This window comes from Rhineura floridana, chromosome 10 (genome assembly GCF_030035675.1).
Source record: "Rhineura floridana isolate rRhiFlo1 chromosome 10, rRhiFlo1.hap2, whole genome shotgun sequence".
Lineage (NCBI taxonomy): Eukaryota > Metazoa > Chordata > Lepidosauria > Squamata > Rhineuridae > Rhineura > Rhineura floridana.
The window spans coordinates 191919-208363 of NC_084489.1; the positions used below are offsets into that span (position 1 = coordinate 191919).

The 16445-nt window shown below is 40.9% G+C and overlaps 1 protein-coding gene across 10 annotated transcripts in view; it reads right to left on the reverse strand.

Moving 5' to 3' along the window:
- EZH2 (enhancer of zeste 2 polycomb repressive complex 2 subunit) overlaps positions 1 to 16445 on the reverse strand; it is a 131668-nt gene that overhangs the window by 28913 nt on the left and 86310 nt on the right. For all 10 annotated transcript variants that reach the window (XM_061587485.1, XM_061587493.1, XM_061587484.1 and 7 more), the window contains 4 exons: positions 6664 to 6755; positions 3601 to 3841; positions 1053 to 1222; positions 393 to 487 (listed from right to left, as the gene is read on the reverse strand). In XM_061587485.1, coding sequence (XP_061443469.1) covers positions 393 to 487; positions 1053 to 1222; positions 3601 to 3841; positions 6664 to 6755 — 598 coding nt within the window. The remainder of the gene's footprint in view (positions 1 to 392; positions 488 to 1052; positions 1223 to 3600; positions 3842 to 6663; positions 6756 to 16445) is intronic.

Sequence of the window (16445 nt, forward strand, 5' to 3'; positions counted from 1 at the left end):
GAGAGCTGGCAGAAGGCCCAAAACAGGGCATTCCAAGAGCATGGCAGAGGAGGTGTGTGTGTGTGGGGGGGAACTTATGCATCATCCTTACTTCAGGGTGCTCCCTCAGGTCCTGGTCCATGCAAAATTTCAATAAAAATCATTTCAATGGTGCTCAGTGGGGATCGCTTACTCCCCGGTACACATCTTTGCAGGAGCTGGCTTTTTGTTTTCTGGCCCCGCACGTGGCTCTCAACTGCACCAGCACTCAGCTGGCCCAGCAGCTCCCAAATGGAGAGTGGAACTATCCACCGGCTCCTCCTCCACCGGCCCCCACTCCCACTGGCTTCCCATGATTTGGATTGCTTTGTTACTTCTTAGCTTGCCAGACAGCAGACAATCAACTGGTGTACCTGTGTTTCCTCTTCTTCTTTCTTGGAGGGGTATCAACATCTTCAGCAGGTGCAGGAGCAATAATACTAGATTCTTTTACTCTAAACTCATACACCTGTAAAGAGATCAACATGCTTGTGACTAGTTCCTCACTAGCAAAAGTCAGCCATTTTTCATTACCATATATGTATTTCTTCCAGCATGTGGGACACTGCAGGTTGATGTAGGCAACATTTCTCCTGTTTATACAAGTTATTTATCTATCTTTGGGAGGTAGCCAGGGGCTTCCCTGACTGTCTTGCTAGAACTGGCATAGCTGGGTGTAAACGTGAGTGGGCTAGAAGTAACATCATGTGGCTGCAGGAGCAGTCTCAATCACCAATCTAACCCATGCCTGCATATAAGCAACAGGTACCAGGGAGGCAAGCAGCAGCAGCAGCAAGCAACAGGTTTCAGAGGAAACTTATCACAACCTTAGAGGCAGCAAAGGAAACACAGAAGACGCAGACTTAAGATGGAAATAGAGGACTCTACGCAGAGCAATTGCACAGTCCTGCACATAGAGATACTCTGGGGGTATACACTTAAAGTTCTAGGGAAAAGAGTTTTAGTATCACTACACTACTTACAACTGAGTTTGAAAACATTCTCTTTAAGTGGTCACTTCACTTCACTCTTACCTGCCTACATGTTTTGGTCCCAATTAATCTGGCAATTGCACAGAAATTGTCATAGTAGGTACCAATGAGAACTCTAAACATTGAAGCTTCTGCACCACTCCACTCAACATTCTCAGGAGGCTCAATATTTGGCTTCATCTTGATTGGTGTTTGACACCTAGAATTTGCTTCTGCAATATCAAGAATAAAACATTGAAGCAATTTTTCAAGACACTTGAAGTAACACCAATGTGCAAAACATCAGTGAGCTGCTACTTCATATATATTATTACAAGATTTGACTTGACTTTGGCCCCGCTTCAGCTCCTAAAAAGAATTTAGCTCAGTATTTCCCAAACATCTGCAAGTTGAGGTACAATAATTTATTAATTTAACACATCCAGAGCAGTGATGCATGCAAAGATGCCGGTAAGTTATTTCCTCAGAGGGCAGATATTTCTCATGTTTCTGCATCAGCTGCAACAGATTGTTCATTCACTCCTGATTAAGATAGCAAGGACAGCACACCTTCTGAGGAGACAGACTGGAAGAAGGCATACCTGGAGTCTTACAGGAGCTTTTAAGTATATGGTTAAATTGATTTCTTGTGGTACACCAGTGGTTCTCTTAAGTCACACTAGTGTGCCTCATGTTGGGGAATGAATAATCTAGCTTTTCCAACAGCCCCTGCAGGAGCGCTGCATGTCACCGACTGATACACTTGACATCTTGTAACTCAGTAATATTTAGTTTTAAAACATCAGAATGCCAGGAACAGTTCCCTGCTCAATCAAGGCACTTTAACACAGAGAGGATATATATTCACTAATAAGCAAAAAACCTCTTGGGGTTTAAGAACACACCTATAGCCCACAGCTATTTCTATCAAACTTTAAAAAGCAGGGAAATTGGGCAGCTATAGTGAATACACCAGGGGAGCAGGAGACCTGACCTCCTCTCTGAGATATTGGACTGCCCTACAAATTTGTCAAAACGCAAACACAATTTGGGTTGGTCTTTCACAGTTCACTGATCACAAGGGAGGGGGAGGAAGGGCAGAGGAGAGGAGGGGGATGGGGGGAGGAGGAGGGCAGGTGTGATCATTTGCATGCTTTTTGAGCTCAGTGGGATTTACTCCTGTACAATCATGCTTAGGATAAGTGAAACTGACCTGGGAGAGGGGAAGGGAGGGGAATGATGGGTAGGAAGGAACGAAGAAAGGGAGGGGAGAAGAGTGAGTGGGTGGGCATTGGGCAGAGGGAAAGCACCTTTCCTTTCCAAAAGGAAAACATTGTGAACACTATCATTGTTTTTCAGGATTTCCCCCACCTTTTAATTCTACAGCAGGCACATGTAGCCTGCCACCCAAATTTAAACCAAAGCTATCCCTGGCCACATCCACACCAGACCTTTATTTCACTTTAAACAGTTATGGCTTCTCCCAAAGAATCCTGGGAAGTGTAGTTTGTGAAGGGTGCAGAGAGCTGTTAGGAGACGCCCTATTCCCCTCAAACAGCTACAATCCCCAGATGAGGGGCTGACTATTAAACCACTCTGGCCACTAGAGCTCTGTCAGGGGAATAGGAGCCTCCTATGAAATCTCAGCAACCTTCACAAACCACACTTTCCAGGATTCTTTGGGGGAAGCCAGGACTGTCTAAAATAAAATAAATATCTGGCCTAGATGTGGCCCCAATTAACCAAGCCAAGCCACTGTGAGTCTGGTTTTTAGAACATTGACAGTTGGTTCTCACTGAGCATGTCCGATGTTATAATAGACTTCAATGTTAAATTTCTTAAATTAATTAAAAACCAGCCAGGCATTTTTTAAACTGTGAACTGCAGAAGTTGAACGTCAGTGAATGGGGCAAGGTCAGTAAGAGGATTACAGGTACTCTGTGAACATGGCTGAGTTTTAATTAATTTCAACAAATTATAAGACCACTTGCCGAAAAAAGTCCAACAGGGATCAGGATTTTCTCTCTCTTATTTTACACTTTGAACTCTCAATTCTCTGAGTGTTTTGTGTATCACCACAAAAACATAGAGGGTTATTAAGCAAGCGATTCTGAGTTCAGGACTACGTTTTGTAAGGTTTTTTTGTTTTTTTTAAAATGAGCTTATGGGAAGCAACAGAATGGCATGCATGGTGGGTATTTTCAATTTAACATTGGGGAATGCAAAAAATCCATGCTGACTGTAGTATACAGCCACTCTCATGGCTGTATAATTTACACTTAACTCAGAAATTTCTCTGTGGGAGCACTGAAATTTGAAGCATAAACATTCTGGAGCTTTCCCTTGCAACAACTCAGCCCTCAAACTCTTATTCTCTACAGAATCTATAGCAATATAATGTAAGGAATTAAGGGAGTGTAAATTAGTTTTGAAGTTTCACAAGCTGCTTTTTGAAGACAAAGCTCTGGAAAGATGCCCCCCATTAAAATACAAATCAAAAACCCTGCCGTTACATGACTGTATGATTGAAAGAAACAAGTATTTTAAAATATGTCCAGACCTAGCATAAACTATTTTTAGTAAAACCAGCAACATTCCACATTTGTCTCACCAGAGGAACTTGAAGTCTCATCTTTCTTCTCTTCCTCTTCCTTATCATTATTTTCACCTCCCGTTTCAGTTCCAGCTTCTCTGTCACTGTCTGTATCCTTAGATTCCAACACATTTATCGTCGGAGTGCTAGGCCTGCTGGTGTTATTTGGGAGCCTCCCCCTTCGACGGCCCCCTGGGCGCTTTGGTGGTGTTTTTATTCGCTCAGCAGTTAGCGCAGCTGCAAACTCTTTGGCTCCTTCCTAAATATTAACAGAAACACTTTGAAGGACATGGGGTTTTAGGGGAAAGAGAAAGTATGTCTGACATATTCCAGCTGAAGATAGGCTGGCTGGAGCTAGAAAGCTACAACAGGTACTCAGGGTGATTTCTGGCTTTCCCCCATGGACAACAGACATCCCCTGCCAGACCTTCACACATAAAGCTGGTTTGGGGGGAGGGTAACCTTCCTTGGACATACAGGGCCAGTCAGCTCTTTAGCGACAGTTCTATTCTATAATTAATGTATTATTCAGACAGCAAATATTGAGTGCTAATGAGGTATACTCTCTATCCAAGATGTTTGAACTATTAAAAAGTATTTGCTTTATTTAGCTTCATTTTAGTGATCAACCTCTGTTCTCTCTAGAGAGTTTGAGTGTTATTTTTCTTCAAAAGAAATAAAAGTTCCATAAAATGCCATTCACACAAGCGGTGATCGGAACTGTTAGCATGACCGGTTCATTTGACACTGAGTATATTCAAGAGCAGCCCAGTCCAATTCTACAACTAGAGTTGTGAATAGAAGACATATTTTGACAGTCCTATTTCTCAAGTGATCATGGATTCAGCCATATAAGGCTTTCAGTATCTGAACCACCAAATGGCTACCCCCTCTATCAATGTGGTATGGCAGGATTGGGCTAATTTTCATAAACTTTCATTTCCAGGTAGATTTTTCTTTCAATCTAGTGGCTACCATCTGGTCACACTGACTGAAGAGTGAAAAGCAATGCCTTTCACAGAGGAGGAAGGCACAAAAGCTGTGAAATCCTAACTACAGAGCCATCCTTCCAAATAGAGAAGATTATCTGGCATCAGTGCACGTTTGGTGACTGAAAGTTAAGATACCCATTTCATTGCATAATAATTTTTTTAAACAGAAAAGAATGAAAGATTCATCAGTGTTTTGTAGACAGAAGAGCATGAAAGCTTTGCAAGAGGAAACAATCTGACATGCTGTCTGCACAAGGACAAAGGGAAGGCGGCTGCTCCTTTCTTCTCTTTTCCATATAGAACAAACTTGGGGTGTAACTGATTGGTTTTGGCACACTCAAAAACCTAGCTTTAAACAATGTGGGATCATGAGACACTAGGATCACCATATAAAGGTGATAATTAGAAGGGATCACCCAGTCATCTTTATTGGCTGTGAGAAGAATGAATGTATCATGGCCTTCAGAATTTAATAAAGCAGAAAGATTATTACTGCTGTTTAAATAAATAGCTAAAATTAATGAAAACTGAAAAGCCACCTAGCCTTGCATAAGAGTACTGCTATATGCATATTCCTAAGGGCTCTGTGAATTTTTGAGTGCAGAAATTAGACAACGTTTGGCAGTTTTCATAGGGTCCCTACAGAATGCTGCTAGGAAAGGGCAGAATGCCTAGCACCATGGTGCCCAAGGCCTTTTCTGTTTGTGTTTCCATTGCCCTCCCATGCCTGTGTGTTATGCCGTTTAACAAGTCAGGTATGAGAGGCCTTTCATGTCTCCAGTCAAGCTCCTAAGTACAAACTCTATGCCTTTTTATGTAAATGGCCTTTACATTCCAATAACATGGCCTGAATGTATCAGTTGTGAGTAAGAAATAATGTTTAGCTCAGAAAAGAACACAAGCAACAGATGTTAACTTCATTACAAATTTTGGTATTCCAACATTGAAAAAACCTAACTCTAAATGTAAACAAAGTCTGGAAGAACACCTCAAGGTCAGAGGTCAGCACATACCCAGTCACTAGTCTTACAGGACCAAGGTCTCTATGACCACGTGCTGACAGCCTATGGTCAAGAAAACAAAACATGTGAACGAAGGAGGCATGACCAGCCAATACGTTCCTTTCCACAGCTAACAGGGTAAGCAGCTGGGCAGAAGAGTGCATCCTTTGGGAAAGATGCAAAGCAAGAACTCTGCATTCACCTGGAGCAGGGAGAGACATGTGACACACACCACTCCTCCTCCTCCTCACTCTGAACTCCTAGGCTGACCATCTAGCAGCCACACCACCTATCCCTTATACCTATATCCCTGTAGAGAATGTGTTAATATATGTGAGTGCACTAAACTGTGTGTATGAGAGCTCACATGCTTTCTGCTTATTCAATAGATGAAACATTTTGCCTGTCCCCTCCATAAAACTCTCAGTAAATTATTTCACAATAGGCATAGATTGACTGAACGTCCAACATTTCCCCCAATTTCTGCTTTCAAAAATGCCACCATAATTCTATAACACTACATACGATGAGGCCCAAATTAGGTCAACAAAATTTTACATAATGTATCCTAACCTTAGAATATGAAAATTACAGTGTTTCAAGGTTTTGTTGCAGAATTCACAAATTAGCTTGGCAGGACAGATGATGATCAGGAAAAACAGTGCCACCTTTGTTCAGCACTACCCAAATGAAGCAAAGCTCAAGCTACAAGAGAATAAGCCAAGACTGCTGTTCTAAGCCAGCGGTAGCCTCTTGGCAACATTCAGAAATAGCACTGAAGCTCTTCCAAAGTTCTTCTCAACCCCACTGATTGATCCAATTTGTTCACCCCTCCTAGCTACCCAGTTTTCAGTGCTGGGAAAATGAGGTGGACAGAAAAAAACTACATTTGGTGAATAAGACTGTGAAGTTTGCAATTTCTTACATAAAGCATTTTAGCATTCAACAAATCATAAGCCCTATTTAATTTAGAAGCTTTTCCCCTGGGACAGCTAAATAAATTCACTTTTATCAGCAATGTACCTTTAATTCTATTCCAAGAGTTAACAAAAAAAATCACTCTTAAGCTAAGGAAACAGCTGTCTTACCAGATGTTGATAACAGTGTGGCCCACAAGGTTTATTGTCTATTGCAGTTTCTGTATTTTTCCGTTTGTAAGTATTAGGAGTTGCATGGAATGCTATGGGGGGGAAATGTAAAAGGCAGAATAAACCTGGTTCTTAGAAATACTTTCAAAGACCAAGTTTTACTAGGTGACAATCATAATACTAAAATGTTTAATAATGAATCTTCATTTAAACAAAGATTCTCTCTCCAAGTAGCATGAAACAATCAGAAAACAATGTAATAAATTACAGACACCCAGGATTTTACAAGCTATTTAGCACTGCTGGAATAATAATAGCTTCACCATGATTTTAAGAATCTCCTTTATATAAAATCTATGATCCAGAGCATCAATGGCACTCTGTCTGCCCAGCCATCCCTTCACATTTCAGAAAGTATTGTACCATGCATCCTTCTGTGAGAAGTTATGCCACCCACATTGACTGAGAACCCTGCAACAGAACTGTGGTTGGCTGTGATGTTTGTTGAATTAGTTCTTTAGGGCTGTCAATGAACACTTACTTGATTAAAGATGCTTAGCCAACAAGATAAAAAAAAGAACTTTTATTCTATTAAGCTTTCACAGTAAGCCTGACTTGCTGGTCTTCGGAAGCCCATTTTAAATTATAAAGGAACCCAGTAAAAAATACAGTATCATCTCCCTTTTTCCAAGGAAAAACAAACAATATTTTTAAGGGGCAAGAGTACAAACAATGCACAGTTACCTGAAATACTGTTTGACCTGCACAGACTTAGATCAGGGTGGGGAACCTCCAGCCCACAGGCCAATCATGGCCCACGAATGGGTCCGATTTGGCCCATGAGGCCATTTCCCCCAAAGCACACCTATCCACGCGTCAGGTGACATCACTGGTTATGGCAGCTGATGGGCTGAAGGACAGGATTTAATCCTGCACTAGCTGCGCACCCTGTTCCCAAGCAAGGATTAAAGCCCTTTCTGCTTCTTCACAAGCACACGTGGTGGTGGCAGGAGACTTGCAAAACCACAAGGGAGTTTGACCATTGGACAGCCCCACCCACCAGTCAAATTTGGCCTGTAAGCCCCATCGTGATAATGATCTGACCTTTGAAGCAAAAGGTTCTGCACACCTGATGTAGATCATCTGGGGAAATTCTACTTGTGGTACTGCACCCTACAGAATGTCATAGGGCAAAGACCCCAAATGGGAGCTTTTCACTATTGCCCTGTACTACAGAATGCCCTTCCCAGTGTCATATGTGAAGCAGCAACCATCAGTTGCTTCAAGCATCTTATAAAGATATATTTTTGCCCTAGCTTTTCCTAACTCATAGTATTGGAATGTTTTTATGTACATAAATTCCCTGAATTCCTGTTTTTATATGCCTTTATACTACCATTTTACTGGTTTAATGTTGTATATTTATTTTAATGATATTGCTTACTATTTTTAAATTGCATACTGCTTAGAGATTTTTAAAAATATTACATTTATAAATGCTTTAAATAAGCAAACACGTGAGCAAAATATGGCCACAGGTGTTGAAAACCAACATAAGATAAAATTTGAGAACATCTAAATTGAGTTCCAAAAGTAAATTGATTCAATAAACAACAACAAAAAAGTGCTCTCTCAGAGATATTATTCAAAAAGAGGGAGATTAAACATAAGAGCTATTTCCTCTTCTTCTCTCAGTCTATGAAACTCTGGCTGTTCTGGTGACTTATTGCAGACATGGAAGTCTGCTGCTGAATGTCAGATCAGCAAATTATTGGATTCCTGCTCCCACCCAGCACTGCCAATGGTCAGTCAGGGATAATGAGAGAGCAACAGCATCTGCAGATCCAGGTTCCTCATCCCTGTCATAAGATGTTGATCATGCAGGGCTTGATCCTGAATGTGCCTGCTGACCAGGCATGCTCGATAGAGATCTGGTTGGATGAGGCAGGAAATGTTAATCTCCCCCAATCATCCACCAGATTTCCTAGTATTACAGCAGGCTAGACCTGAGGAACAGGAGGTGGAGTTGCAGTGTTCTATCATAAGGCCATTTCCTTGTCCAACAAATCACAAAATTTTGAATGTCTGCACCTACCAGTGGGCCTGCAAAACAAGATTGGGGTTCTACTGGTGTACCATGCATCCTGCTCCCCAGACTCTCTCTGTGAGCTGGTGAAGGTGGTCTTGGAAGAGCTGTTAGGTTCCCCAGACTTACTGTTTTCAGAGATTTTAATGTCCATGCTGAGGAGTCATTAAGAAATCCATGGCTTCCATGAAAACTATAGGATCAGTCTCAATTCATATTGAGTCCTACCTATTAATCCAGTCCCTGTAATGAAGTCCAACAAAAAGTTCTGTTCTGCTTTGTCTAACCAACAAAATCACCTAGTTATAAGAGAACCAGAAAAACTTGGGTAAACATCACCATAGTCTGGAACAGATTTTCTAGATGCCATCTTTCAAAGTGGCTGCCACCAATTTTTATCGGCACCTGTTTTGGTTCCTAGAACATTTATAGACATCATTCTCCTCTCTAAATATGTTTTTGGGGTCAAGGAATTCAATTATAAGGTTCTTAAATTCATATGGATGTTAAATTTTATGGTAAACAGGTTTCATTTTATTATTAAACATGTATGAAATTCTGATTACCTGATATTAAATGTAATTACATAAATTTCATTTTCAGGTAGAGGACCACTGAAGAAAAATGGATGGTGAATGAGGATTTGGAACTAAACTTGTATCTGCTCATCAGGAAGAAACACAAGCTTCATCTGATCTGAAAAAATGCATTATTTGCCAGACTACAGGCACTCAGACAACAGTTACCACAAGGATAAATGGTAGAAAACAAATATGGGAAGCAGCTGAGATTAGAGATGATGTGGTTGTGAAAAGTATTAATTATGTAACAGATGAAAATGAGTTTGTATATCATGTGACAAATCAATGCTACAAAGCATACACATAAAAAAAACCTTGATAAAATAACTGAAAAACAAACTGAAGTAGTAAGCAAACATGAAGGTTTGATCAGAAGCGAAACTACCACTGCTGGAACATCACATAAAAAGAGGACAACAGTTCCACTATGAACACTTCCGTCTTTAGTTATGCTGTCAATACATGTAAGATGAATAGTCTGTGGACAACAAAGTCATAATTGTGTGCAGGAGAAGTTTTGAATAAGTGAATCAGAAAAAGCAAACACGTTTTTAGCTGCAACTATTTATTTTCAAATGATGTTTACACTCATGAGGCAGATCTGGAATCAGATACTCAGATATTTGGTGTGGACATACTATACCACAAAACATGTTTGCATGAATATTTAAAGTTGTATGAATATGGTATGTGAAACCCTAAAGAATGAAAAACAATTTCAGCAAAAAATGTTGCCTTTGAAAGAGGTAATGAAATTAGTGGCCCTAACCTTAAAGGAGTATATGGTTTCACACTGTTGGAAATCCATACTCTCATAAATAAATTGGCTGGAGGTGACATAATTAGAAGCAATGAAATTAAACTTCAACTACATAAACATTATGGAGGAGACATATGTTTCAGTTCATCTGACAGTAAAAACAAGTCCTTGATGGCATTTTCAGCAAATCTAGGGATTGATGAAATAGTTTGACACATACGAAAAATCGACAACATCAAATCAGCTGCAAAAGATATTAGCGAGGCTATAAAGGAAGTTAATTTTGGACTTGCACACAGTTTCTGCGATTCTGAAGATGCCTTCGATGGCTACTGAGATGTCAGATGAATTTTTTTAATCACCATTTTTTAACATTAACAAGGGACTACTGATGTCAAATAGTATTTCTTCCAAAGATGAAGAGGACTCAAAGCAAGTTCCATTAGAAAAGAACAGTGATTATGATGACTGTAATTAGGAAAACGGTGCTCCTACCTTCAGTAGAAGAAAAATGGCTGTATGTGTGAAGATTATCTACCAAATACTATATTATTTTCTTCATCACGGAAATAAACAGACACCTCTTCACATTATGGTAGGTTATGCAATATATGACAAGTGCAAAAGCAGAGCCTTAATTACATGGATGAACAAAGCATCAGTGCATTTTATACCAGAGGGGGTCAGCCAATTAATCCTGTGTTCAAGGTTTTTGTTGCCGAAATCATAGCCCAAAATGCTCTATGGTGCAGAACTTTGGGGGGAATCAGCCAAACATGAGATCGAATTTTTGCAAAATAAGTTCATGAGGCAGATACTGGGGCTTCCCCCTGGGGCTCCATCAGCCCAGCTTAGAGCAGAGCTTGGTTTACCCTCAATTTCAGCAAGAATTGATTTATCCTACCTTAGATATTGGTGCAGATTAAACAGGATGGATGATCAGTCCCTCATCAGCTCTGTTGGTTTGAGCAACTTAGGAATGGGGGATGGGCCCACCAGTGTCAAGCAAAGCTAGAGATTTATAACCTCTCCATGGAAAAAATTTTAAGCCTTAGCCCACTTGCATTAAGGAATTGGATATTTGACCATGATGCAAGCCAAGATAGGGCAACAATAGCTGCAGCGCCCTTTTCTATCTGGTACCCCCAACTTAAGGTCAATCATGCAAGATCCAATTATTTTGAGGTTTTGACCTATGCACAACTTCACAGGGCATTATTCACGGAACTCAGGTTTCAAGTGATGCCCTCTGCATATCTGGAGGGGAGACACCTTGGAATCCCACCTAATGAATGGAAATGCATTTATGGGTGTGACCAGATAGAAGACATAATTCATTACCTGTTGTATTGTCCCTTGTATGAGGATCCCAGAAGGAAATTCTTGGTATATTATATTCAGCTATACTCGGATAGACCAGCTCAGGAGCTGGTTGTGGAACTTTTAGCAGACAATTTTAAACAAGTAACAATCATAGTAATCAATTTTGCCCTGGCAGCCAAGAAGCTGCGGGCTAGCCATATTAAGAACTATTGAGTACAATCAGTTTTAAATTGGGTATAACTAGTCCTGCTGTTGTTTTATTTGTACTCAGATGTTTTATTTATTTTAATTTTTCTCTCTCTGTATTTTGCAAAGGTCTATGGCTATATGCAATAAAGTTCAAACAAACAAAACAAACAGTGAGCTACAATGTATTGTGAAAAAGACAGGAATTAAAAGCATACACTATACAAGCAAGTGGAGATGGATTGCCAAGCCATGTTGATACTGAGAGCTGATCATGAAGATTGATCAACAACATCTGGTGCTCATGCTTCACACGACACTGCCAGTGTTCTATTGCAGGTGTATCCTGGTCCAACGAAGTTACCAACCAAGCCAAAAATATCTCAGAGTAATTTAAACCAGCGAAGTCTACTTAAAGAATTGCCATGTCAGAGGGCTAAACAACAAGAAACCAGTTTATAAGCCATCTCTACCAGATAATTTCCCTGGTTTCCCTGAACAACACAGCAGAGTGAACATGCTGAAACTGAGTTTGCAATCAGCTTAGTTAAACATGGAATTTCTGAAGAAATAAATAATGAAGTTGTTCCAACATGGGCTGGGTGTCGTTCTTTGGTATCAATGGCAACACCACCTGTCATGCAAGTGGCATTCCTTCCAAAACTAGTTACAGATCATGCAATAATTTTCTTAGCATTGAAGAACTTACAGAATGTTCATTCACAACTAAAATAGCCAGCTTTGCCAGTATTCTCAGATGAGGGTGTGTTCCATATCATTGCTGATATTGTAATGAGTGACCCTCCAGTGTATGGAGATACATCATTCCAATGTTTGGAAATTTCCATTGTGCAAAAATTGTCATGCATAAAATTAGAAAGTATCTGCTTGGCAGTTGTGCTCAGGGTGCACTGATTAAGTGCAAAGTGTTTGGTGTAAAGACTTCAGAGTAATGAATGGAAGCCATTATTCCTTATTCTTGTAGAAGTAATATATATGATGAAATGAGTGGTGTTTTGGAAATGTAGGACCAAAGAAATATACACTGAGACTATCAAGCAAGTAAAGAAAATGAAACTGCATCTTTCAACAAAGAATGTAACTACATGCCCAGCAAGTTTAATGAACTTTTATCTGGGATGTCAGAGTTGTATGATAACTTCAATTAATTCTCTAGCGATTGTGCCAGGAAGTCTGAGATGTGTAGATACTGGGATACTTTCCTTGAACTAGTAAACCTGTTGAAGTTTCTAATAGCAGCCGACAGAGATGTCAATTGGGATAGCCACTTTCAAGCAATTCAAGGTATTCTACCTAAGTTCTACAAATCTGACAGTATTAACTACTTAAGGTATGTATCATTGTATCTGTAAAAATGAAATGTTACCAACAGATGATCCTGAAGTGTACCAGAAGTTCTCTACTGGCCATTTTATAGAATGAGAAAGCAACCGGTCATTCAGTGCTGTGTCACCGGACGTGAAAGTTGAATAAACTATACAGGGATCTCAAAAGAGCTCAAAAGGAATAATTGGACAGACAAGACAACAAATGTACATCACTGAATGGGAGCTGACATATTATAAGGTACTTGTAATAAGCAATTCATAACAGTACCACCTACATGGAGGCAACTGCTCAGTTATCTTTATCTTTCAATATGTTATTGTCTGTTACTGTGCTCTGTGAATTCATGATCAGCAGAAGCAATCCATATGAAATGTCCAGTTAGGGGCAACTTTGTAATTTCATCACCCAGCAGCAGATACCTAAAGAGTGCTCTCCGTCTCATGAAAGTGAAAGAACATGGTGAAGAAGGTTGCTTAACATTTAGAACAAATGGTTTGTGAAGAAAATTAAAAAACTTTTTGACATCATTACAAAGGTGAAACTACCAACAGTGGAGATGGAAACAGTGGGTATTCCAAAATCAAAGTCTACACTAGATTACAAATATATATATACAGTTGCCACTGAAAGAGGTGTACACATAGCTAAAGAAAGGGGAGAAAGTATGAAGGATATTTTAAAGGACAATCTATTGACATCAAATACACTGTTTGATGACAATGGCTTTCCTGCTAAACCAGTAAAGTATTTTCTGTTGGCTGAGCTTGAGAAGCAATTGGAGCCATTAGATTACTGCTTTCAACAATGTGACTTCATGGAAACTGCTGTTATTGTAGATTTTATGTCACAACTGTGAACAAAAGATATGAAAATATTAAAAAATGCTTTTGACAAACTTTAGGCAAATGCAAAACAATACCAAAGAGCAGACAGAGTAAATTTTGTGTTTGATAGCAGTCCCTTAGAGAGTGAGAAAGAGAAGAAGACTGCTGATCCAATCAAACTGATGAAGATAGAATGTGATGCTCCTGTCCCCATTCAGATGGACAGTTTTGGTCTTTCAACAAAAAGAAAGCTGCTCCAACTGCCTACCAGGAATTGTTTCATTAGCAATGCAAAAGAATGCAGAAGTGACAACCACAATGACGGACAGGTGACAATGATAAGAGAGATGCACTTATAGTTAGAAAGCAGAAGGTTGAAACCTGCTCTGAGCTTCAGATCTCTGTTGAAGAAGCAGATGATATAATAAGCTATCTGTTCAGTCAGGAATGAAATGCCTCATAATATTATTGAATGATACTAATGTAGTTGATCCTCTATATTTGAACTATTCACAAATGTTTAAGAAGAAATGTGGATAAAAGTAGGAGTGAGAGACAAAGTGCACTACATAACTCTTCACAAACTTGCAAAGCATCTTGGAGCTATAGTATGCAGTATGCATTAAGGCACATAAGCTGTGATGTCACAAGTAAGGTATTGGCCTTGAAAGCAGTGCCAGGAAAGTAGCTACTTAGTTTTGCACAAGAAAAGGAAACACTCGACAAAGTGGAGGAATATCATGTTAACGTTTTGCATCCATCAAGAAAGTGTAAGACATTTGATGATATTCACTGCAGACGCACCAACACATATCAGAACTTCTGCCTTCATCTTTTTCAAGTAGAAATGGACATTTGAAAAAATGATTTTTTATTCTTGGGACATGCTTAATTATTTCTGGTGGACACTATACTGGTATTCTAAAGCATGTCTTAACATGTGTCCTGCCTGAACCCACTGGAGTCAGACACAAGCACAGAGGTATGCTTTTCTTTAGTAGTTTTAATAAAAAGTTTCAGTTCAGAGCGCTTCATGAATCAGCTTACAGGTTACACAGAACTCAGCATAATTACTCGGATTAACAAGGCACAACTACACTGCACTAAGACATTGTTGCAGAAACTAGATACGCCGACCTTAAGTAAGGATGGGTGGGCATCATACTTGTGTGGACTGAGTATCACTCTGTAGAGCGCATGTGCAGATGAACGCTCCTCCTCAGAGGGACAGTGAGGGCTCATTGAGATTGCCAGCACCACAGCCTATGTATCCAAGCTGAGGATGGCTGGTCCTCCTCCTCAACTTCCCCATCAACAGGGGGCCTGCTTTGTGGTAGTGGCAATGGCAGCGGGGTGAGTGAGAGAGGGGTGAAAGGAAGGGGGAGACAACTTGCTTATGGGCAGTGCCTCCCCAGTAGTAACTGGAGCTATAGGGGCAGAGCTGTCACTGTCAAAAGTGTGGGAACCTTCAAGCTCATCTGTGTCCAGAGGCACGTCACTGGCACCTTCCAGTTGGTCCAAATCTGTCTCCTTCTCCTCCTCATCACTCCATTGCCAACCCACAGGACTCATGACAACATGATGCCTTCCAAACTACTGGCACAGTGCACATGCACAACATGTGTTACTAGTAGATGCAAATACCATTTAAAGTATGTGGCTTGCACAGAGTATTGTAAATGTGGAGAGCAATGTAAAAGATTGTAGTTGGAAATGATGAAAAGCAGAAACTATTGTCACACTCATATTCACTCCACCCTGATAATAATTTCTTCCTATATAATAAAAATGTAAGACATTAAGCCATCACGGCATAATGACGTGGCATAACGTGACATGGGAGAATGGCAGCAGGTCAGCAAGTGAGGCATCAAGGAAACAAGGATGGCTGGAATAGGAGAGTGGCAACTGGGTGGCTATGGCATGGACAAGCAAGCAAGGCGAGCGGCTGTGAGGTGGATGAATGAGGGGCGGATAAGCAAAAGCAAACAGCTGTGGGAGGAAGAATGAGCAAGGCGAGCAGCTGTGGGGCTGATGAATGAGGGACAGAAAAGTGAGGCAAACAGGACAAGCGCATGAGGGAAGTGGCTGTGGGGTGGAGGAGCAGTTGTGGGGTAGAGAAGATGAGCAGCTATGGGGTGGATGAATGAGGTGAACAGCTGTAGGGCAGATGAACAAGGGGCGGACAAGTGATGCAAGCAGCTGTGAGGTGGACGAGTGGCTGTTGGGTGGACAAGAGATACAAGAGAAGTGAGAGGCTGTGGGGCGGATGAACAAGCAATCCAAGAGAGGTGAGCAGCTGTGGGGCGGATGAACGAGGTGAGCAACTGTGAGGATGGACGAGGGGTGGATGAGCCAGGCAAGAGGCTGTGGGGTGGATGAGCGAGACAAGTGTGCAGCTATGGAGCAAGCAGGTAAGAGGCCAGGAAGCAAGTAGAGAGGCAGCCTGGAATGGTTTGTGCCGGCAGCAGGGAGAAGAGAGTAAAGCTTTGTGAGTGTGCCTGGGAGGACTGAGTGTGCCTGTGGGCAGTTTGCAAGTGCTTGGGAGGGGGACTGTATGAGTGCCTTGGAAGGGAACGGTTTAGGGGGTGCTGTCAGTTGCAGGAGGTGAAAGAGGAAGGGCCAAGATTACCATGAGAGGAGTGTGGGGTGGTGAGGGGTTGGGGGAGTGT